This window comes from Acanthopagrus latus, chromosome 23, assembly GCF_904848185.1.
Source record: "Acanthopagrus latus isolate v.2019 chromosome 23, fAcaLat1.1, whole genome shotgun sequence".
In the NCBI taxonomy this organism is placed as follows: Eukaryota; Metazoa; Chordata; class Actinopteri; order Spariformes; family Sparidae; genus Acanthopagrus; species Acanthopagrus latus.
The window spans coordinates 19,683,998-19,709,501 of record NC_051061.1 but is presented as its reverse complement, the minus strand read 5'-3'; the positions used below and the strand labels follow the sequence as shown (position 1 = coordinate 19,709,501).

Genomic DNA, 25,504 nt, shown 5'->3' with positions numbered 1-25,504 from the left:
CACAACCTGCCATTTATCACTAATTATCTCCAATAATCTACATAAGAGCCAGATCTGAAGCTTTCCATGTGTAAGAACACTTACTAGCAGTAGATATTTATAATGCCAAGGTAACTTACAATCACATCTCTTTTATCATGATGCTGTGTGCTGCTGTGCAAACACCAGCCTGCCCAAACAGTGTGAAGGTTGCATACTGGAAAAAAGTTTAGATTTCTGCATCTTTGCAGGTCTGGGTACTGTATAAATGCTGAGAATGTATTGAACTGCTCAGCCTGTGTTCAGGAAATGTGCTTTTAAACAAGATGTCAGAATTTCTGCTACATTCTGATGTCACAGCCCTCAGCCACGCCCCCACTAGCCACGCCCCCCAGCACAGCCATGTTTGCAAGAAGTGTGAATTGAGGTGCTGCAGCAATGGACAGTCTGAGATAATTTAACATTAAGGCACCTAAAAAATTCCTATTAAACACCTGAAATAAAAGTATGAACCTGAAAATGAACATAACAACGTAACCCTAACCCAAGTACGTTAAAGGTACCACAGCCCTCTTTTATGTTCCAGAAGATGACGATTGCATTCTGATTTCGAAATGAATCCTACATCCTCTGTTTTTCAGCTCAAAGTCAATGCCAGTAAATACTTACTCCTCAGGTGGCTCACAATCAGGACAGATGTTGAGAAGAGAGAGGATTGTTCACTCATGACTGGCTGTGAATGTGTGGGGAGTAACAGCGAAACATGCTGACAAGGAAACTAGAAGCACGCGCCTGGAGAGTTACATCAGGTACATTCTGTAATTCACTAATGAGGGAAATAAAAGGTAGACGTCTCCCTGATTTGGATATGTTTTGACATCGTTTCAAGTCTCAGCAAAACTGAGCAGAAGGCTTTTCCCTGTGTTGAGTGATAAGACACATGTGACCCTTTGCCTTGTTTCCATGGACACATCATTAGAGAACTTCCCCAGCTGGCCCCGACCGCTTGAAGTGTCGATGGCAAACAACAAGTGAAAGGATTTCATTGCAAGCAAGACAAAAGCGAGGCTGACTTTCAAGTCATCTCATTAAAGTCCGATAGGTGTGTGACACAGCAGTGAAAATTACAGTGGATACCCTGGAAATTGTGTTTTCTGATGATGTGTGACTCCATGTGTGTTTCTTCTTCAATTTATATCAATGATCTGTTGCATCTTTGACAGATTTGAATCCCATGACGAGTGCAGTCCTTACCTGCCAAGAAGCTGCACTTCCTTAGCTTCACATCACACTCACGTCTTCACAAAGGTCACTCAGACTCTGTGTTACATTAGTCGCTCTGCCGCAGCTGCTTTTTTTCTTTTGTCTCTCTAGCACATATGAGATGAGTCAAACCACTGTTAGCGAAGAGAGAAACCTCTGCTGTGATGTGACTTTACATGTTTGATTGCGTGAGTACACTGGGTAGTTATTTAGTCCCAACCACATTGCCTTTTAAGTGGAAGTGGGAGAACAAGCGTGTGCTCGTTTACTACTGCTGAAATTACCCACTCAGATGACAAATCAGAGTAGAGCAACACATTCTGTTGATCCTGCCGGTCGAATCAGAGCTTTGACCACACACCTGCAACAATGGAGGCAGCAACAGTTTCCAGTGGTATGATCACTTAAACTGCATTCAGAGAACTGCTGACAGGTTAACAACCGGCATCCACCACAGCTTAGACCCACTTTGTTCCCTGAGAGCTGTGCACAGAGCTGTTCCCAAGTCCTCCAAGGCAGCAGCATGTATGACCAAAATATAAAAGACAGGACTTTGAGGTGCACATAGAGCCACCCAGTGGTGAGCAGTGTATCTGTGTTGACTGACAATATTGCCAATATCCAGGCTTTCATTCACAGCTGCATAACAAATACATATGGAACAATACAAATATTGCATAAAAGTGGTGAGAAGTATTTAATCATGTTAACTCTTACTTGAGTATTTCTATATTACTTTATATCATTACACTGCCACATTTCACAGGAGGGATTGCACTTTATACTCCTCTGCATTTTTCTGGTAGCTTCAGTTACTGATCACATTGAGTGGCAGGAAATGATTAAACCATTGAAAAAGGGCTGGTCTACCTAAAAGTAATGTGTATAAAGTAATCAAAATACACTTCAAAGTTAATCAGGACTTAAACGCTGATTTGAAATACGTTGATTTTCCTTCACAGTGTCACATTCAATCAAAAAGTTTCTGTATCGTGTTGAGTCAATGTGTATATTTTCTATAACTTAGTTTGATTAAATGATGTTAACGTAGATTCTTACGTAAATGTGTGTATTTTACTATTACATATGAGCGGAATCTCGACACATGATGTGTTTTTCAACTGTTTATCATTAAAGTCTGGTCATTTTGATTCATCCACATTGATGCGACATTATAAGCAAACTTCACAGCTTTACATTAAACTTGTCCATAGAAAATGTATATTATATTAAAAATACTTGTCACTGTTATGTACAAGGACGAGGCCCAGTCTGCTTCCTACTGAGTACTTTTACTTTTGTGCTTTTTGTTGCTATAACTTTGAGACTTTTTACAGCATGATATTACTAATTTCAGTAGAAGGTCTAAATACTTCTGCTGCCAATGCCTCAAACTAAAAGCAGATAATTTGCTGTTTGGTGGTTGATAGTATATTTTACCACTGAGGACAAACATCAGGCTCGCTTTTACTTGTACTGATTTGTGTGTGTGTGCCACGAGTGCACCCGTAACGATATCTGACAAGAGATTTCAAGATTTCATCATCACTGTTACTTAGTGTTTACAGTATGAGCTACATTTTCCTCCATCAGCAAGAAGAAGCAGCTAATCAGCTTTTGACAACACAGAGCAATTGTCACTCAAATCTCATTATCTCAGGAAATGTTCTATGTAGTTACTGATGTGACGAGCGGAACGACAGCACACTCACACTCTCTTTAATTGAATTAGAACTACAATAGATGATGACAAAAAACTTGACTTGTGGTGTATATTTATGTTGTGTTTTGCCTCCTGATTAAAGGTGTCTGAACGTCTAAGATTGTGAATCATGTTTTGGATTTTCACTGACATCATGATTTGTTTTCTATTGCTGAATTCATACCAGTAATTGCAGTGTGAGAAATTAAGCTGATAATAGTCATCCCACAGTGTAAAAAAAGTTGTTCCACCTTAAGCAGCTTATGAAAGACAAGAGGAAGGTGTATGTGTGTGTGTATATATATATATATATATATATATATATATATATATATATATATATATATATATATGTATATATATCTTTCTTTTCACATTAGCTGAATTAGGCCTCATTAAAATCAACTGTACTTGTAATGTATGTAGGTGTATTTTTTCTTCTCCTCTATCTTTATATTCTCCACCCACTTATACAAAAAGGAAGCGGATGATTCACAGAGAATAGATGCTACACGCATTAAAAAGGGTGTGCACTCTAAAGTCCACTTCATGTAATTATATACCTTTCCTTTTAAAACAGCAGATTGTTTCTAAACAATCTGTTTCACACAATTAAGATTTGAAAAAATCATGGACATATGGATAAAAACATTCATTAACATTTCATTATTATGTCACACACACACACACACACACATACAGTATGGCGTATGTATAAGAAAAAAAACACATGTGCAAACATACACACACAGAAAATCACTTTGATGACATTATTTAAATGCAGGCATTTGTCCATTTGGACACATCCTGTCCTTTTATGTCTCTTTTTCTCTTCCCATCCTCAGTGTGCCTCCCTCAGGCAGAGGAGTGAAATGACAGAGACAGAACCTCAGATCTTCTTTTAATCTAAAAAAGCAGTAACAACTGATACTGAGCAGGTACAAGCAGCTGTGCATTTAAATTACCAGCTTCTACAAAACAGGCTGAAATGACTGAAATTGCACTAATGATGAAAAGGATGAGACGTTGTAACTGGATTACCTTCAGGTGCACCACAGTACAGATCCCTCCAGGACAAGCTCATATGAACATAATGCCAAACAATCTATTTTTACAGATCTATTTTTTTGCAATGCACTGCAAAGGCAGGAAATGGACAAGTGTTATTTATAAAATGATTAATAATAACACTGTCTTTGGTGTCTGTGATGTCAACCCCAGCTCTATGTCTGCAGAAAATAACAGGGGTTACTGTAGTGTTTGTGGATATCTTATTTACAAAACTCTCCTGATTGTGAGTATTGCTGCTGGATAATAATTGCTGGAGGATAATTACTTTAATTACCAGTAAGCACACTTCACCCATTGATCTGACAGTTAGAATTAGTATTATGACAGATTATAATCAATCCAGTCCTTTTAACCTGTTGAAATAGCTTTAAAGGGCCAATACAACTGATAAAAGGCAGTATTACACCTGCAAAAAGTATATAATCTGTGTAATATAAGTGAAATCAAGTGAATATGATGCAGAAACAACCTTTCAGTCACAAGGTAGGAGCTGTAATAACTGTTTGGCAGGTGAAATATAGCCTTTTATGAGTTGTATTAGCCCTTTAAAGGTATTTAAACAGGTCTAAAGGACTAGGTTGATTATGATCTGTCAAATATAACCACCAAGAGTGAAATCAAGTCAATTTAATGTAGAAAAAACCTTTCAGTCACAAGGCAGGAGCTGTAATCGCTGTTCGGCAGCACGCCGGCAGGGGGCGGTAATGCGCGTGCAGACCTGCGCACCAGCTGCCAACACAAACAAGAAGAAAACGAAGAAGAAGAAGTAAAACGATTCTGCTATTTGTAGCTTAGCCCGAATGTGCCTCCAATTACGTGATAAACATGAGGTTAACCAAATTTCGGACACGCTCTCCGCTTTAGCTGCCTGTCGCTGCACACCACGGAGGACTATCGGTGTCTTCTGGTCATGGACTCACCGCCGGGAAGGACTGTTGCTGTTTCTGGTGGTCGTGTTGTTATTGTAGCTAGCGTCAGCGTTAGCTGAATTAGCTAACACTGCTGTCTTCGATCTCAGCATAACCGATGTTGATTCATTGCTGCGGGGCAGTAAACCCGCAACAACAAGCGGACTCCGGAGCGAGTTGCGGTTTTAATAAGTGACCTGAGCGATGTTCGTGTCACGCTTCTCAACTCAGTATGTAAGTGGCCGTCGCCAGTATATTAATCGGGGTTGTAGGGAACGATTTGCTAACATTATTTGACAAGTGAGATCAACCTCCTGCCGCGGCATGCTTTAGAAGAAGACACCTCATTAAACATGGTATTATTAGCAAAGGTGAGCTAACGCACCTACTGCTGCCTGCAGCGTGAGCTTTGACGTTAACTAGTTGGCGTTATTGCCGTCTAACGTTACGTGTTGTGTGATGGAGCAGCAGATAGCAGCCAGTGAGATGGCTCTCGGTCTCCACAACACATCTGTCTGAGCTGATACGTCTGTGAAAGAAGAAATCATGTCTTGCAAAGCCGCAACCAAGGACAAGAAGTCGAGCTTCAGCAAGAAGCTGTTCAGGCGAGGCTCTGTGCGCTCTGTGGGCAGTTTTATGAGCAGAGTCCTCAGGACACTGACAGCGTTGTCTCACTTTGGGTCTGAAGTTCAAACAGAAGATGACAAAGATGATGGAGGATTTTCCACGTTCAAATCCGGAAGTAAAGATGTGCCCATGGATGATGGGGATCTCGGGAGTTTACTCTCTGGCGACAGAATTCCTGGAGTGTCAGGTCTCAAAAACCACGGGAACACCTGCTTCATGAATGCGATCCTGCAGTGCCTCAGTAACACTGAACTCTTTGCTGAGTACCTGGTTTTGGAGCACTATAAAGACGAGGATCAGGATGAGGACAAACCAAAGACAAATGGCGTACTCCTGCAGAAGAAGGGTCCTCTGGCCAAAGGAGAAGTTACAGAGCAGCTGTCAGGACTGGTGCGGGCTTTATGGACGTTTGAGTACACCCCCCAGCATAGCAGGGATTTTAAGGTAGGTTCATCATCTATGTGGATCCTAATGGCTCACCGCCTCTGGAAGATTTTATTTTGCTAACGCAAGCTGAAAATGCCAGCGACAAATTGTGTCTAGGATGTGCAGCTGATTAAACTTCCACTAGATTTTGACCTTGCATGCATTATGATCTCCGGGCCACGCTGTTTGTTGCAGAACGCTGTGTCAAAAAATGCCACCCAGTTTAAGGGAAACGCTCAGCACGATGCTCAAGAGTTTCTACTGTGGCTGCTGGACAGAGTGCACGAGGACATCAACACAGTGAACCCCAACAGCAGACCTGCCATAAAGGTGAATGTAGATGAGTTGTGAAGGTTGTGAAGGTTGTGAAAGCGATAATTTGGTGTTTGGTCCACACATAACTGTCATAACCAAGTAGCCCCCTTACTGCTCATCCAGTTATTCCAGTTTGTTTAGCTGTTTTGTTCAGTTGCATCATAACACACACGTGTCTGAATTATTCTGTCTTACAAATGAGCTGCATTCACAGTCTGGCTTAGCGAGGCTTGCCTGGTCTTGTTTCCTCTTGATTCTCTGGAACTAGTCAATAAATAACAGGCTTTCACAATAAGTTATAAACCCTGACAGGATGATATTGTTTATGACTTTTCAATCTGACCAGTAAAACCTGTTTGTGTTCACTCAGCCACCCATCGAAGAAGATGACCAGAGCATAGAGGGGCCGTCCCCTCCCCTCTCTGCTGGGTCGTTTGTACAAGAACTTTTTCAGGCTCAGTACAGGTAGGCTTTATGTCCAGTTTAAGTTCTGTGTTTTCTATTCAGTGTGGCTGCACAATGTCTCTGCTTTATTATGAGCTTTAATTTTGTCCCAACAGGTCTTCTCTCACCTGCCCACATTGCCAAAAGCAGAGCAATACGTTTGATCCCTTCCTTTGCATCTCCTTACCGATCCCACTGCCACACACACGGTGAGTTATGCTCTTCAGCTGTGCTACAGCATGATCCATTGGCAGGTTTTTACATGTTCATGACTCAATATTAATAGTTTACAAGCTTTATACTGTACTCAAGTAAAGATACATTGTTACAAAAACCCTTTTAAAAGGCTTTTGAAATAAAAGCTTGTTCTACCTTTTTTCTACTCTGAGTAAGCACAATGTATGACTTCACATCCATTGAACATCAGTATGTGTGTGTTGGCAAGTTTCTGAGAACATGATGCAAATATCAGTGTGTGCAGTTACAGAAGAAGGAATGTAACCTGCTGTGTTAAGAGTGTGTGGGGTGTTGAGCCTGCAGGAGGGGCAGCTAACAGGTGTGGGAGGAGTGTGCACTGCATGGTTTCAAAGCAAAAGAACAGTGTGTTCATTTTAGAGGTGTAAATAGACTTGTTAAATGTGTGTAGTCTGTATACGTGTAAAGCATGTCTTTACAGGAGGAGAAACTGTGCTTTCTCAGTAAAATATGTCATGTATGTGGCTGTGTCTTTCTTTCAGACCCCTGTATGTGACAGTGGTCTACCAGGGGAAGTACTCTCACTGCATGCGGATCGGTGTCGCTGTTCCCCTCAACAGCACCGTCTATCGCCTCAGAGATGCTGTGTCACGTGAGACCAAGATCCCCATGGACCAGGTGCTATTCCTGTCTCTTATCAGCTCAGGGTCTGACACAGTGAGACTATGTTACAGTCACACAATGTTAGCACACTGTCCCGAAAGCTAGCTCTACCTCTGAACAGCAGTTGGTCATGAACCCGGTGTTGTATGAAGTGGACTCACTGCACATTTCGAGAGTAAGACAGGTTTAACGCAGTTGTCCTCAGGGCTGCAACAACAACTGAGTGCTAACATTGATTGAAGCTGGCAGGATAAAATGCCTCGAGAGTGAATATTAATGAGGGTTAAAGCAGGATATTGTGATGACCGTGTTGTTTTTCCAGAAACCGTATAAAACATGAAGAGAATCTGGATGCTGTTAGTGTAAATATTTTAAACATACTCTTCATTTTCCTATTTCAGTTTGTTTTGACTGAAATGTACTATGATGGTTTTCACCGTTCATTCTGCGATGATGACGACGATCTTGACATCATTCAAGAGAGCGACTCCATATTTGCCTTTGAGACACCAGAGACCTTCAAACTGGAAAACATACGCACAAAAAGAGGTAAAGCATGCTTACTTTTTTGCACATTTTCACATTTCAAGTTTGTAGAAGGAAATCTAAGACTTGTTTGTACCTTTCACAGGAAGTCTTCTGGCAAACCTGAATCATAACAACTTGAAGTATGGGACAGAAATCAGCAGGACGCCGTCTTTCATGCAGGGGGCCATGACTCCTTTAACTGCATCACCCAATAAAAACCTGGGACCTGAAAAAATCATCCTTCTTGTGTGTAACAGAGCTTGTAGCGGCCACCAAGGAAAGAGGTACAGAATATCTATTTTTGCCTGTTCTTGTCAATGATAAGACACAAGAGCTACTTAGTTTTTTGTAAAACTTTGATGGGCTATTTGTGTTGTTAGGGCTGGCCAATCTGACAATTTTAGATTGTTATTGATCTTGAGGGCGTACACAATCTATTTTTAAGGTGATTGGTAGAGACTGTGGCATTCAGTGTCCTCTTACGTCTGTTTCCAAACTTACCATAACCTCACAGTGAGTCTGCGCAATGTTAACAAACTGACAGAATAATGTAGCCAGCTAGATGCCTATGCAACTTTGATAAATTCTGTCACAAGGCTCTTTCCTCAAAATTGAGAAGAAAGATTGTGATTATATACATAGTGATTTTATTTTTTTGGCCAGGTTGTCCGCCCTAGGTGTTATTTTAATAAAAAAAAAAAAGTTTCTGGAGAATTTGATGACAGCTAACAGAGCTCCACACATTATGTTGTTTTAAGGTTCGGGCTGCCATTTGTACTGTACATGGAGCGCACTGTGACCTGGGATGCTCTACAGAAAGAGATCCTGGAGAAAATGCGTCATCTCTTGAGGCCTGGGGTCTACATTCAGGTAGGAGGAGCACCAAGCAGCTGGACTTGGATATTGAATATTGTACTGAAGAGACAAGAACATTTCTATTTCAAATATGGGCCTGAAGAAAGAGTGAAAATATTGTGAAATTATCTTTAGTGACATCACACATACACATCTGCACTCCTTGTTATTAAGTTGGACATACTGGTCTTGTATAAGTATTGATGATGTTGTCTCTTTGTAGGTTGGACCTTTCAGTCTTCGTGTGGTTGGCGTTGTTGGCATCACCTACCTCCTTCCTCAAGATGAGAGACCGCTGTGTCACCCAACTGTGGATAGGTTAGTCCTGCTTCTGTGTGACAGTCACACATTTATAAAATGTTACCTTTCTGAGATGTAGTTTTGTTTTGCACTTACAGAAATGTACCTGTCTTTAACATGTGGAAAACCTTGAACGTTACTAGCAAACATAAAGACTTTTACCTTTGTATAAAATACTCTATATTCAGCAAGGTGTAGGGATTTGAAACCAAGAGTATTTTCTAGATGTAAATGTCAGTGAGAGGTGAAAGTGAGCCACGCTGGAATCAAAGTACACTTTGTAAACACATGCAAACAAAGGTAAAGACAGGGTGAGGTCAAAATTACATCCGTCTTGTCCTGTAATCTGTAATCTCTTTATACATTTCAGTACTGTTGCTCTGTCATAGGCTTACCTCTCTGACGAGCCCTGACATGTTTTTGACTGTTTGTTAAAATGCCAGTTAAACACGTTTGGCGTATCACCTACATAAGTTCAGAGCAATAAAACATGTCACAACATTGGTGTTCCAAAGAGGTGCACGAGTCGAAGTGATATCCAGCTTGTTCTTGATCAAGATCTGCTTTCATAACAAATAAATACTGTCATGCACACAAAACTATAACCTAACCAAAGGCAGAAATATATTTCGACTTTTAACTTATGTCTGTTATTCATGAGTAACTAAATGATTTCATGTTTTACAGCCATATTTGATTTAGCTATGCTCTCAAGTAAATTTCCTTCACAGTGACCCCATTTTAAAATTGCATGTAATTTGAAGTGAGTTATGCTTCATGCAACCTTTCTCAGAAAAGCTTTTCACACAGGGTTGACAAAATCCCTTTTTGATTATGTCTTCTTATGTTCCCTCTGCAGAGCATACAAGTCCTGTGGACAAGGGGGGCCACCACATGTGAAGATTGTGGTCGAGTGGGACAAAGAGACCAAGGACTAGTGAGTAAAAAAGATTAATATTTGCTAGATGTCTGCTTTGTTTTATCTACAGTATCTTTATTCTGCCTGTTTTTTAAATCAAACAAAGATAATCTTGCCCACACACCACTACACCGTGCTGTGTCTTTAAAGGACACAAGTTTACAGTCAAAGTGAGGCATTATTTCAGGAAAACCGAGGTTCACAGTCATCGCAGTGTGCAGCATTTCTGAAAAGAAAAACTGTCAAGTCGAGCCACATGTTGAATTTATGAAGGGCTGTTCTACAGAACTACACCTAATTTGGGCCTTGAATGTAGGCGCTTCCCACTGCTTTTCCCTGCTATTCATCACATTACTTGCTTTTTGAAAAATAAACTCACTTAATCTACTTACAAATGTGCGTGATTAAAAAAACAGTTGTGGTTTGTAGCCAAGTAAACACTGGAGTCTGAAGTTCCGCCTACACAATCAACAACATTCCTTCACTTAAGCTAATTACTACGTTGTGTGGGTTACACACTGACACACACACAGAACTACACACATGGTTAAAGTTTGTGCAGGAATTGTTTGTGAAGCTTTTGTGAGCCCTTTTCAAAGCTGCTGCACCCCTGCAAGGTTATTCATGAAAAACAAAACTCAAAACCAGATCGATAGAGTTGTTTGACTTTGGAAAAAGAGAAAACTAACTGACATGATATTTTGTATCTACAAAACCAACAAATAAAATAAAAATAAACTGGAGATGTCTAAAATGTGTTAACACAACGAGCATGAGGCCACTGAGACACATTTTTTGAGACTAGGATGTAGATATGACTGAGTCAGCTGCCTTCACAAAGTGTTGTGTTTGTTTTGTTATCCCTGTTGTGATCATTGTAAATCTTGCCATTGACAAACACAAACATTTTTATGTAAGGGGACAGATTCTGAGGACAGATTTTCTGATTGTCACATGACTTTGCTGCTGAATGAACGGACGACTGTGCTTCATGTTTCCCGCAGTCTGTTTGGGCACACCGAGGAGGAGTACATTCCTGATGCTGAGAGTGTGTATCTGCACAGGGAACATCATCATCAGCCACAGGCCTGCACTCTCGCTCAGTGCTTCCAGCTCTACACTAAGGAGGAGCAGGTAACATTGTGACCACACACACAGCTGGTGCACACGCACACTCAAATACACACGCACAACTGATCACTGGCGATAGTTTGACGTTCGAAAATAAATCTTATATTTTCCTTGGCACATGTCTGTGTTGAGTATATTTTGAAGTATAGTCTCACATTTCTCTTCCCACTTATTATTCCTCTGCTGAAGTTCAAACAGTCTTCTACTCTCTGTGGTTTTACTGTGTATTTGACTCCTAATGCTATGTTAGGAATAAACCAGAAATTCTGAGCACAGACCCACATATACATTGTGGTTTTTTTCTTGCCTGCGATCGCTCTGGAGTGGAATGGAGAGAAGCGAGCACAAAACTCTGGGCCTCATCCTGTGTGAGGCCTTTTTTTTTTATAAGCAGTGTGGCTGGAGCTTGTCCTTGATTGGCGGTGTGTGTATTTCAGCTGGCCCCAGACGATGCCTGGCGCTGTCCCCACTGCAAGCAGCTGCAGCAGGGCCGCATCAAGCTCAGCCTGTGGACGCTGCCGGACGTGCTCATACTGCATCTCAAGAGATTCAGACAGGTATGTCAGCTAAATTAAACACTTGTTCAGATAGATAATAGAAACTACCATTAGATCTAATGTGAAATTTATCACATCCCCTGATGAATACGTTGCACATTCCTGCACAAAACTACTCAGCTTCAAATAAATTGCATACTGTACATATTTGTAGGACCTAAAGTACTTATATTTCTCTACTTGCTGTGTTTATTTTTGAGCACCAAAACTCCAAGGGAAAATGTTTCATACGACAACATCTACAATGCAATAAACCTGAAAATGATTTCTGAGTACCAAGAGCCGGAATATATTAAAATGCTGATCTCTTTATCTTGTTCCAGGAGGGGGATCGGAGGGTGAAGATGCAGAACATGGTGAGGTTTCCGCTGATGGGCATGGACATGGCACCTCATGTGGTGAAGAGAAGCCAGAGCAGCTGGAGTTTACCTTCCCACTGGTCGCCATGGAGACGGCCATATGGCCTGGGAAGAAATCCAGATGACTACCTGTACGACCTGTACGCTGTGTGCAACCACCACGGGAACATGCACGGAGGCCACTACACAGGTATGTATGATATCAACAACTGATTCAAAGGTTATATTATCAGGATTATAGAATAGACTGTTGATCATCCATTTTGACCCATTCTTCCCTCTGCTTTGCCCTCACAGCCTACTGTAAGAACTCCATTGATGGTCAGTGGTACTGCTTTGATGACAGTGAGGTTTCCCCAGTAGCTGACGATGACGTGTGTCAGCAGACGGCCTATATACTGTTCTACCAGCGGAGGACAGCTATCCCCTCGTGGTCGGCCAACAGCTCTGTTGCTGGTCAGCTTTTATTTACCATATTCATCGTCAAGTCATATTGCAATCAATACAGGAATGAAAGTGTAGTTTTATTGCAATATTTGCATGGACATAGATACAATATACAGCAGTGACACTGTGACAGTTTGACTTAGAATACTTGAGATAAACTAACATTGTAATGTAAAGCAGTCAATGTAAACATCTTAATTGGAGGCAAGTCATACTTTTTTAATAAGTTTAATGTGCATGACCACACAAGTCAGACTCTTTTGGGGATAATGTCATATAAGAGTTTTTATTCACTTTTCCACAGGTTCCACCAGTTCATCCCTGTGTGACCACTGGGTCAACAGGTTACCTGGCAGCAGGCCTGCTAGCTTGGCCTCTGGGACCTCATCCAGACGCACGTCTTTGGCATCACTGGCCGAGTCAGTTGAGTTTCCTGGAGAACGCAGTGAAGATGATGGTGAGACAATGCATATATTTATACATTTTTTTACGGGTGTCAGATTCTAGTGCTTTGTGATTAGATGCACATTAACCGCCTAACTTTTGAATTTTGTGTCAACATTCTAACAGAAGCACTAACTTAATAGTTAACTTTTGTTTCTTTAACTTTCTGATCCAAAAATATGTTAGAATAATACATTTCATCCATCAACTAGATGAGCCCAGACTTTTTTGATTTCACCACCAATATACAACATCATACATGTGGCAAACCATCAGATGCAAATTATGAACAGAAAATACTCCATAGAGACAACATTGCTTTCATTTAGTCTCAGTGTATTCCATCTTTAAACATGTGGAACACAAACTGTTGTACGAAGTGTAGTACTCTCTCCACTGACAATATTTCTGTTGGAAACAAATGCTACCACAAAGGTTTCCCACAGTTCTTGGTAGTCAAGAGCACCTGAACTTACAAATGTCAAATCCAAAATCCAATTATAAAATGTAACATAAGCGAGGGAGAATATTGAAGGGACAAAGCAGAAACTGACCCTGACATGTGTCACATGACGAGCAAGTCTACTACTCTGCACTGTGGGAACCCTCAGATTCTGAGTGATTCCAAATGGAGACAGATGTTGGCTGGAGCTGCTTTGTGTGGTTAATATAAATGTAGAGAATACAGGGTCTGTGCAGGCCCCAAATATGTTGGCCAGGCAAACTGGTATTTAACTACAGCGTCCACAGATCTCTGTGGATTGTGCCTCAAATGATGTATTCTGTTATACAACCAGCTTCTTTATTGCAAATATGTTTGAGTGCCTAAACCTGTAATTGTCTCATCAATGCATGTCCTGACAGTTGTAGATATATTATTATAAGGTAATTTGAATAATTACTTACAAATTGATTATCTTTTGGCACAGATTCAAAAATAATGGTTATATGTAATGGGTTTTCTTGTTATGGTTGAATTTTGAATTTTCTTATGCTGCATTGCATACATTTGTTTTTAATAACCACAAAAAAATTCAGAGTTGCCAGCGATACTTTGATCCAGTTAACGTCCTTCACTGAAAAATGTTTACTTTGTCTTTAGGAGGATTCTCTGTCCGCCCTTTTGTGAGGAGCATCCAGCGTCAGAGCTTGTCCTCCAGGTCATCCATCGCTAGTCCTTTAGCCTTCAGCGACAGTGGGATAAAACCTTCTTGGTCTCTCTCTGCAAAGCTGCACATGCGATCCAACTCGCCCTCACGTTTCTCCCTCGACTCTCGATGTTCTCCTCCTTTGGAGAGGATAGGAGAAGCCTGTGATGACAAGGTGTCCACATCCTGTTTTGGCAGCTACAGCAGACATGAACGCTACTTTGGCAGCAGGTCTCCCTTGTCTATGATGGAGAGCAACCTGAGTGACCAGGACAACAACAAACGGTTCCTCGACATGATGTACTGCAGGGCTCCCACACCAGTGGAAAAGAAGAGCACCAAAAATGAGCCAACTGAGAACAACAACCAGATTACAGCTATCGACCAAAACATTCTCCCAGCTCAAGCTACTCCTTCCAAAGAACAGAAGCGTAAGAGCAGTATTGGAGGTTTTGCCTCAAAGGCAGACAGCACAGGTTCCACAAAGAGTTCCAGCAAAGTAGAGACAGAGAAAACCTCCAAAAAACGTTTGTGCTCCACCTACAAGACCTCCACTTCTGAATCAACTTCCAGTACACCTGTGAAAGGCAAAAAAGTGAGCAGTACTAAAGAAAAGAGTGTAAATGCCAAGAAAAGCACCTCTACACCAAGTGGAACTCCCTCCAAAACAAAAGAGGCAACTCATCCCGTAGAGACGCCACAACATAAGCCATGTGTCCGCTCCACACCTCAGTCCTCAGCTTCTCCCTCTCCAACGTCAAAGAAGAATTCCTCTATCAATGAGAAGAGCTCCACGAGCAGTCGGAAGAAGCTGGTAGAAAGGAGCTTCAGCAGAGATTCTATGCACACGAGCCCCGTGGTCGACAGTCTCCGAGGAAGTTCGGTAGCCCGCTCTCCGCTGTCGAAGAGTGGGGAAAGCAACCGACCGGAGAGGAGATTAATAAGGAGCTCCAGCAGCAGCTCATCAGTCACAAGCCTGCGCTCACCCAGCATATCAACCAGAGACCTGCAGCGTAGCAGCAAACCTGAGGAAAAAGGCTTGTCTTTCTTCAAGAGTGCCCTCCGACAAAGGGAAAGCCGCCGGTCGGCTGATCTAGGAAAAAGCACTCTGCTTGCCAAAAAAGCCTCAGAGAGGACGTGCAAGCAGAACGGACAGGCCAAGGACATCAGTGGTGATAAGGGAAAAACAGGAGATGCAGTGTCTTCACAGACATCTACAGAGACTCATGGAGGTGAGACAAAGTCAGAGACAAAGACGTCTTCCAAGCCCCCCAGCTCTCTTAGTCGCACTCTATTGAACGTTGGCAAATCCAAGTCTTCCACTTCTGAAGTAAGTCTCAAGTCTCCAGCAAACGGGAAGAAGCCTCTTGAGCGGATGGCATCTTCCCGAAAGCTGTCGTCAAGCATGCAATCTCCCGCACGTACAACACAGAGGCCTCAATGATACATCCACAGTACATTGAACTTACATAATGCAGCTATTTTCTTTGTGCCTAAGTTCCAGTGAGCTCCAGGAGTGTTTGTAAAGAGACATGTTTTGATGTTATGGATTTCCTTTTTACACTGGCATCATGTGCATATGGGAACTTTGAGGTTTAAACATTGGCAGCCAGCTCAGAGTATTTTTAGCTGTTCTGGATTAAAGTTAAAGTAAAACTGAACGTCACCTGCACTGCATCATCTAGTTTTTAGAAACAGTACGTCCTGTCAGTTACACCTTTGTGAGCATTAAGAATGGGTTTGATGCAAGTAAGAAAATGGGGAGTGCAGGGTGATGACTTGACACATGAGATGATTGCTGACATGGAGCGTACATGAGCATGCCTTATGCATTCAACTGTGGAGCACAATCTATTTGATTGTGTGTACTGGAGGCCTATATGGCAGCTGACAGAATTCCCTGTTGGAATCTTGAAATCCAATTATCCTTCCATCAGACAGGAGCCTTGTTATATCTTTGCAGCTCTGCAATCAGTAGGTTTAGTTCGCTTGCTTAATATCCTGCTGGAACAAAAACCTGATTTAAAATGCTTATGTTAAGGCGGTAAGGAACAGATTCACCCTGTATGAACCCAAAATGCATGGTTCGTCTTGCAGAGTAGCATTCCTGCTGTCTTTAGATTTAAGATGAAAATAAGCTGGCTGTTGATGCCTAAGCCTCATTGCTTTTCTATGAGCATGTTAAACCGCACGTCAGTGACAGAAGGAGCATAACATCAAGAATATTCTCTGGACAGATACTGAAACTGTTGATATGCTCACACATACACGCACACACAAACAAAAGAGTTTCATTCCGAAATATAGTTTTCAGTGGTTGTTTTAATTAGAACCTGCAATCTGTTTTTCAAACACTCTCTCTGAACACCTCATGCACTAATTAAAAGGGTCAGTATGAGTATTTTTTGTCTAAGACATGGAGGAAGACATGTGTACTACATGTACTGATAAGTAAATGTTGAGGGTATTGAGGATTGACTCTTAGCTGAAAAGACAAGTTAAACCTTACTGATTATAAACATAAACAGTATAAAAACACAGAGGTGGTGGAGGGCCATGGACCAAAACAGAAAAGGATTTGAGATGAGAAGGAACTAGAGTTGGTACAAACAGCAAGACAAGTTTTCCAATATTTAAAAATGTTATTTTTGTTGAATACTTTTTCGATAGAAATGTATTTTAGCAAGTCTTTTTTCTCAAAGGACTGGTGTGTTTTGGAATGAAACCCTTTAAATTTAAAGTATATGAATACATATATAAATATATAAATGTCTGTACAGATGTTGACAAAGTAAATAGTATATAACTAAATTCTTCCTTTCCATGAGCAAGATGAAAATGATCTTAAGCGCCTTCCAATGCTGTACATGGAAACAAGTAATTGCCTTTGGCAACATTGTAGTCTACTACTGTATGCATCACTGAGTAGGAATGTTGTATTGTTCGCACTTTGTATAGATAAAGTAGTTTTCTTTTACGCAGAACAGTCATATATATATATAAATACACACTAACTTAACAATGTAATTATCTCATTTTTACTATGTTGTCTGTTCATGAGTTGAGGACATATTGTAAAGTATAGTCAACAGGCCTTAGACTTGATATGGTAAAAAGGTACATTCATCTCAATGTTTCAGGGGTCATTTGAAGAAATCACCTCTTTCCTACACCTGGTGCTGTTACAGACCGATGCTCCTCTGGCACTGATGTTTCTTAAATGAGAATATTTTCAAACGCTGATGTTCAGAGCTGTGACCACACACTTCAGTGAACCAGACACCTGTCGGCAGCATTTATCATAACCTGTGGTACCTCACTGGAGAAGACGACACGTTGCCATGTTTTTCTTCATCGGGCTGAGACAGAATATTGATAACGAGCCATTTAATTAATTGTCGAAGTACATTTATATCGTCTCTGAGGAGTTGTTGTCCGAATACTGATATGTAGGCTGAATTATCTCAACCGTCGAGCGCTGCACGGTGTGTTTCTTTTGCAGTACATTGATAGACGCAGAGACTGGATACGGTCACTGCAGCTGTTATTATGCTCGCTGGTCTCGTTTTGAACAATCGGCAATTGTCATTGTAGGATTACCCCACCTGAAATTGCAATATTCATATTTTAGATACCAGCACAGTGTATGTTTTGAACGAATGAATGTGGTTATGTCATTGATATCCAAGCATTAGTAAGTAGTTTCTACTTCACACATTAACATAATCCCATTCCTCTTATTCTCCCTCTGTAGCATCTACCAGGTTTACATTGGTTCTCAGATGGTTTCAGAGGAAATACCACTCAGTTTAAGGATTGATGTTTGTTATTTAAATGGTCTGTGTAGGGTTTGAGCTTATATGTGTTTGCTCTGGAGTAATTTAGAGCAGTTTTCTACATCTCATGATGTAAAAATGAGCTGTAAGATGTTATAAAACCATCACATTTTTCTCTTGCTGAATGCTGCAGCTGGTTTTCTAACCAGACGTTTTTATTTGCAACTCGAAGACGCACAACAAGCTGTTTATCAGTGCACTCTTGGCAAGTGAAATTGCTATATGGTGACACTTTGAATCCAAATTCTACCCTGCAATGTTTTATTTGAACAGCCATCTCCTGAGAATACTATTTAGGCCACAGAAACTACAAACATCCCTCTTCAAAATGTGAGACCAGAGCACCAAGCCTGACATTTAGAGGAAGAAGATCGTCTCATCAGTTTACTTGTTAAGAAGAGGACATAAATAACACTAGAATCCTTCTTGTATTTTCAGGATTTTAATCACTGTCACAAGCCGAGCAGCAGCCCAGTCTCCCAAACTGTTGTGGGAGTTTTTTTGTTTTGTTTTTTTTTACTGAGAGAGAATATAATGTTCAAACTGTCATTGACCATAGAAATAACAAACTGCTGTTAAAGTGTGGTGGTGTTCCTTTAGCTGCTCTTTTCTACTTCACATTATAATCTATCAGGAACCTGTGCATGGCACTTTGGATCAAAGCAGGACAATTTAATGTAATTTTAGCTTTCACCGTCTTGTTTGCCTGTTGTTAAGTCTGTGTGCAGTTTAGAGCTGGATTATACCATTACACTTGTTTGTCCACCTGCTAAAAAAGAACTTTATTGGATTACTAATCCATTCACATAGCCAGAACCCAGTGCATTAGTATGTGAGGACCCTCTAGAGGACTTTTATTTTTTTAGCTTTTCGGGGCATTGTAAAAGAGGATCAGTAGACATACTGTATAGTGATAACTGTATATTGAACTAGGGCTCATAATTTGACTTCATTTTGTGTTTTCTAACACATTTTTAAGAGGCAAATGGCAGAACTGTTTTTCTGTACAGAACGTACTCCCTTGATTTTCAACTACTTTCATTCACCCATAACATTTCTGTTAATAGCCACCACATTGCCTACATCACTGTTTAGGTTTTACAGCATGATAGACGAGACATTCAGTAGCTTCAGTGAAGACGTCTGTAGCATATATTGCTGAGCTGATTTGAATGTCTGCAGGAACACTTTGGTCCTGTGTTGTGTCACTGGAGGCTGCGGTCATGACACTTTGTTAACAGTTGCTTCCAGTCATAAAAAGCCACCCTTTTTTGTGTTAAAATGCCTCAGCTAACATACTAGTGATAGAGCAATAACTAGTAGTCATCTCATTCATCAGTTAGATAAAGAAAGCTGAGGTTTGAATTACCAAAAAGTGCAAAATTAATCAAATTACATACCTGAAACACGATGTCAGAAATCAATGTTAAATGTAAGAGAAAATGAGACATTGCAGAATCGATTTTCCTCTCTAGCTTTCGTCACGGCTGTTATTGTCTGTGGTTTTTTTCGGTATTATTTGTTGTCGGTGTACAGAATTGAGAATGATTAAGGAATGCAGTATTGCATGAAAACGCTAATGCATGTATTTCATTAACTATGCAAGAGTCTTTGGCTGTGTTAAAGTAGAGAGCAGAGCATGGCTGGTGTATTCCATTGCTTTATTTGCACACCATTCCAATATTTAGGAGTTGTAAATTGCAGAATATTTCATCTGTACAGTTAAAAGGATTACATTTAAGAACTTCGCCTATATGAAAATCTATTTAATGCCATAATTGCTTTCTGCATTTTACCATTTAATGTTTTTTATATGTTCTCATTTTTTAAAAAATAACTCTGCTGATCTGTGCTCTCTGGGTGCTCCTACCAAACTGGTAGGTTACTGTCTTTTATTTTTGACAAGATGTTTAATAAATACCGTTGTACACCAGCAGAGACAACACTATGGATGCGATAATCTCTGTGTGGTCACTAAATAGCATCATGTATGTGTGTATGTACGTATGTATGTATTGTGAAAAAGCCTTTCATTTATTCACTTCAGTGAAAACAGTTTGTGAACCCCTGTTGAAATGTTCTCAGCTGCATCGAAGATGTGGTCAGTCTCTAATATAAAGAAAACTCTATATAGCTAAATGCAATAAAGAAATATAGTAAATTTGTAGTTTTCTATTGCAGTGTGTAATTAACAGTGACATCAAGATATAAATGTTTAGTTGATACTTTTTGTAGTATTTATGCCACATCAATCATTCCAATCATGATGTGATTTTTTTTAATTATTATTTTTTTAAATTCCAAACAGGCAGTTTATCAGCAAGCGAACGACAACTTCCAAACACGCTTAAAGCAGCGCCGCTATTTGTTTCTGATAACTGGTGGAATGGGTGTAAAACATCAGTCACTTTAATTGTTAAAGTGCATATAGGCGTCGCTGCAGAACTTAATTAAGATTAGAGAATCCGTTCACCGAGTTGTTGTAGTAACACGGCTGCGTTGTTTTGTTCTTGAGTCGCAGAGAGTCCCACTTTTTCAAGGTGAAACCATTAATTTAATGCCAGTATCTGCAACATGTCCGCGTGGGCAGTTCACCACTGAACTGGAGCCGCAATAACCACTGACGGAGAAAAACCTTAATCCTACATTTGAGCCACAGACTTAAGCTTCTGCAGATACTGTGGAACCAGAGCAATACAGCTGCATGGACAAGGTGTTGTGACATTAAGGGACTTGAATGAAGGAACTCTAGTTGAGAATTGTTTTTGGACTTTATTATTCGAGGCTTTTGGGGACATTTTACAGATGTAAACACTATAAATGATGATGACACTGAGACGTTTCAGGAGCCTTAAGCAGATAACGGAAAGTTTCTAACTTCCTTTGGATGACGCAGGAAAACCAATGAGCTGTGTAATGAATGAATGTCATGAGACTCATTTAGATTTTTTTTTTTAAGCTAACAAAGAACACTAGAGTGCTAAATACATAGCATGTCTTCCCTTTGACCTTTCTGTCTTTTGTTATGATTTTTATAATGTCATTCATAATGCATTTTGTAAAATACTGTGTTGCATTCATTGATACATTTTTTTTTTCACTTATTAAGGCTGTTTTACTGTATTTCCTTGTCTTACTAGGTTCATGAGTTTATTATGAGACACCTGCATTGTCTGAACTGGCCCAAAGTTTATTATTTTATTCCACACGAGGGCCTCTGTTCCAGCAACTGCCTCTTTATTTGTCTGTTTTTCTACTTTAATTTAGTTCTCTAGACTGTGTTGAAGTCTTCCGTGTTAATTTATTGCTCTTTTGTTATCATGTATGCACTTTCGATGTTGTTTTTTTTTTTGTTTTTTATTTCTCCAAAAGAAAAAAATGTGTACATACTTTGTTGGTTTAACCATGCAAGTACAAAACAAAACAAAAAACCTGATTAAAAATATCGAAACAGTTCCAGTGATGATGTTTATTTTGTGTGGGTGTGTTCGTTCTACACTAGAGGGAGCTTTCCTCTAACAAACTGTCCCCTCAGCCGGATGGATTTCATATAGAGACTTACTGCAGCATTAAAATAGAAGTGAAAGGAACACTGAAGTTCCACAACTGCTGCTACAATTTCACAACTTCAGGTGGATTCATGTAAAAAAATAAAAAAAAAAACAACCTATGATCTCACATCGAGCCAGTAATGAGTTCTACCAATCAACTGTGGGCTGTTTTCAGATGTGCAAGACACACAGTCCACAGTCTGGTCTCCACAGAGCTGTCAGCGTGAGGCACATATTGAAGAATTTCTTATTTTAATGTCAAAGATCGCCTCTTTTATCCAGTGTAGATCCTGCTGGGGTTGGGCGAGCGTGTGTACGAGCACACACAAATCCACTGCTCTTTGTCTCGCCGCTGCAGAGACTGTGTATTATCCGAGACCTCAAGGCTGTGTGATACATGAGTGGCTCTAAATTTCTGGGCAGGATTATTATTTCAAGCTTCTCCTGGCTGCAGAATGTAGCGGAGGGGGAGGTGCAGGAGCTGCGGAGGTGCAGATGGAAGAACGTCTGAGTCCAGTTTGTACTCGGAGTTCACGTGTCGTGACCGTGACTGCGACCACAGCCAAACATTTTCACTTGTGCAGTTGAAAAGTGAATGTTATATCAGGCATATTTGAGGTAATGTTCTTGGCTGGGTCAAGATTAGATAATAAATCGGGTGTTTATCATTTTTTGTCAACGCTTTAACAAATCAGATTGGACAGAGACATTTACACACATCCCTGGAGTGTCTCTAACAATCAACTTGAAGCCATCATTCATCTGTTCATAGATAAAGAGTTGGTATGTCTCAATTTCAAGAAGAAGCCCTGGATTCAAATTGAGAATGTAAGTATAAGTGTTGCAGTATTAAGCACTGGTGATGCAGAGTTGGGTGGTTATGGCACAGTCTGGCATCAGCACGTCAGCAGCCAGTTAGGTGTCGGCTCAGCTCCACCTCGTGAATCATTTTGAAATTTCCTGGTAAGCGGCGGATGCAGCTCACTCTTCTTCTCCTCTCTCATGATAATATCAGTCGCCCCCCCTCCTCCCCCGCGGCACGGTGGAGTTACTTTAGCAATTCGCCTGTGGTTTTATCTCCTTTTGTCCCCCTCTTTTGACTCCACCCCAGAGAGTGCAGAGAAATCGATAGCAATTGATTTTTTAGGAGGCGAGAAGAGGCGGTTGGAATTCAAGGGAAGGAGCAGGAAAAGACAGAGACGGAGAGGTACGAGCCGAGAGGTGTGGGACCCCGGGCGTAATATGCATGTGCCGGCACAGCTTAAAGGTCACCAACATGAACCTGTCTGTAACAGCAGATTATGAAGTGTCTGGGCCTCACAGCGACAGAGCTCGCACATATGAGATGAGAACGACTATATGAACAGGTACTCAGGTTGATCCATAACGAGGGAGGTGGTCCTCTTATAGCAGGACAGTTGTGGATGAACAAACTCATAAACGCTACAACATGTAGTTGTTTTTGAACATTCATTGTAAAGTGGGGAATAATGTACCGAAACAAAATGAGCTGCCCGACTATCAGCATTCATTTGTCATGTTCCTCCTTGTAGCAGCCAATTAGTCGCCTGTTTTCTCCTATTTACTGCTGAGCTGCATTTCACATTCACTTTCTCACTGCTTGTTTGTTCCCCCGTTATTTGTTTTTTTTCTTTTTTTTTTTTTTCCCAGAGACCACTCAATCAACCTTCACAGGGTTTAATGTTCAAAGCAGGACCAGACAGCAACAGACTCTCGCTACAGAGAGGGAGGGCTGTTTGATTTCTGTTGCAGGATTCGTCCTGGGGTCCGGCGGGTCAGCGTCACTGACAGCTCGGAGACTGACAGTGGAGATCTTTCCCAGGCGGAGAAGTGTTGGACAACATGAGCGATGATCTGAGGCACCAGCGGTTGCAGGGTAGAGGTGGGGAGGCTGCAGATGTGGTGTATCCCTCAGTGAAGTGTGTGTGTGTGTGTGTGTGTGTGTGTGTGTGTGTGTGTGTGTGTGTGTGTGTGTGTGTGTGTGTGTGTGTGTGTTTGCCCTTTCTGGCTGAGGGCCATGTCGCCAGGAGTCCTGAATGGTACTCAGTACCTGCAAACTCAGATCGAAGCACTCGGGGATCCATCAGTGGTTCAAGACAAGTGAAATTTCAAAGAAAATGGGAACCTGTGTGTTTATTGTTTGTTTTTTTTTTTGTTCTTTTTTGTTCCTTGTTTTCTTTATTGAATTTTTATTATTCCCTGCTGTCATTTCCTTTCTTTCTTTATCTTTGGTTTCAGACAAAGCAAACACACCAAGATTAGCTCAGAGAGAAATCGTCACTCTCCCTGATTTCGATCAGAGCCATCGGAACAGTGAGTTGATTTTAATATAGATGCGCACACACGTGCACATCCAATCACAGCGCTGTTACGGTGCTGCACACAGATTTTTCTCCTTTTATGAAAATAACATGCATAAAAAATACAATTTATTTGTCTAATATCGCAACAGGGATTTTGTGAGTTGACGTTTAGGTGGTGAGGTCATGTAACACTTTAGGGTGTGTGTGTGTGTGTGTGTGTGTTTGTGTGTGTAGTGTTGGATGTGATAAAGGTTGAGGGTTGAGGTGCTTTGAGGTGGTGAAAAGAATAAAATGCAAGGAAATAAAAGTAAAATCAGTTAAAACAAGTGCAGAATAAAGAGGTTTTGACTGTATTTACATGGGAATTAACATAACGACGTAATTCGTTGGTTGCTCTTGCATAATGCAAATCATTTATCTGTAAAGGAGAATAACCCTAACCCATATTTTGATATATATTTGCATATGTGACATCTTTAATGCCTCATAAGATGCAAAAGACTACCAACTCTTCCTTTAACCTCAGCAGCGTGGATCACTGTGTTGGCATGGCAGCCATTTACAGCAGGAGTTGGAGTTTGTATTAATTATCCCTCTGTCTCTGTTCTGGGATCAGAGTGGCAGGTCGTAATGACCCTTTGATTTCCACTGACAGCACACAACATGTGATTCTGTGTTCGAGCAGACTTCTGTCGAGGTGGGATAAAACATGCCTGAACCGCCAGTGAGCAGGTCAAAGCCCCGCTGCTTCATCTGCATGTATGCACAATGGTTAAATGCATAAATCTGTGGAATACAAAGGAGACGTGACGATTGTGTTGTGAACCTTCAGACTGGAGTTCTTGTTTGTTTCCCTTCACTGGCTGAACTGTGGTGTTGACACCGAGTGGATTTCCCCGGCGTAAATCAAGTGAAATAAACAGTAAGAGGGAGCATCTTTGTTTGTGAGATCCATCAGATATCTTAGAACATGGAACAGATAGATCACAAAAGAGAGACAGCAGGAAAGACTATCAAAACAAAACAAAACAAATGAAAAAAAGAAAAAAAAAGAAAAACATAATCAGCATGTAGGGAACATTTTCCTGGCCGTACACTCACACGCTGTGGAAAAACAAACCACTTCAGAACACCTGAAGTTTGCCAGTTTTTGAAGAAAACCACATCACAGGCTGAGATGTCTCCAAAAGTGGATGTAACAAGTAAGACAGTTGGATTAAGGAGGCTAACAAGGTTCTGGAAATGGACCCAGTGGGCAGTAAACATGGATAATGGGCCTACCAGCTTTGTTACACCTGGTATACTGCGCTCAGAGAGCTGACAGTCGGCACCTGAAGTCACTGTCTCTCAATTTTCCAGCCATTAAAGTTATTGGACCACCTGTTGGATGTTCTGTAAGACAGAAGAGCCAAAACAGTCCAACTATCAAGTTGCGTACAAACTGTTTGTCTGAGAGTCAATGAACCTTTTTCCACCATCAGAACATTCTGGTGCAGTCTGCAGTTTCTCGTC

The 25,504-nt window shown here is 40.8% G+C and overlaps 1 protein-coding gene across 2 annotated transcripts; it reads left to right on the top strand.

Moving 5' to 3' along the window:
• The first annotated feature begins 4,781 nt into the window (after window positions 1-4,781).
• Window positions 4,782-21,573, top strand: usp31 (ubiquitin specific peptidase 31). 2 transcript variants are annotated; one of them, XM_037089148.1, is made up of 17 exons: window positions 4,782-5,994; window positions 6,172-6,306; window positions 6,662-6,756; window positions 6,852-6,944; window positions 7,473-7,608; window positions 7,995-8,142; window positions 8,225-8,405; window positions 8,880-8,991; window positions 9,200-9,294; window positions 10,136-10,213; window positions 11,200-11,329; window positions 11,764-11,883; window positions 12,207-12,432; window positions 12,540-12,698; window positions 12,994-13,146; window positions 14,236-15,611; window positions 17,422-21,573. In XM_037089148.1, the coding sequence occupies exons 1-17, from the start codon at window positions 5,470-5,472 to the stop codon at window positions 17,503-17,505; spliced, it is 3,846 nt and encodes a 1,281-aa protein (XP_036945043.1). In that variant the 5' UTR covers window positions 4,782-5,469; the 3' UTR covers window positions 17,506-21,573. The 2 variants fall into 2 exon arrangements, with proteins under 2 accessions (XP_036945043.1, XP_036945042.1); XM_037089147.1 differs by having other exon boundaries at window positions 14,236-21,573.
• Window positions 21,574-25,504: the final 3,931 nt, after the last annotated feature.

Bases quoted from the DNA above. Each gene is read 5' to 3' on its own strand.
- usp31 (XM_037089147.1), top strand. From the start codon at position 5,470: ATGTCTTGCAAAGCCGCAACCAAGGACAAGAAGTCGAGCTTCAGCAAG. The intron at 8,406-8,879 runs GTACAGAATATC...TGTTGTTTTAAG, and splicing joins AGCGGCCACCAAGGAAAGAG to GTTCGGGCTGCCATTTGTAC. The intron at 12,433-12,539 runs GTATGTATGATA...TTGCCCTCACAG, and splicing joins GCACGGAGGCCACTACACAG to CCTACTGTAAGAACTCCATT.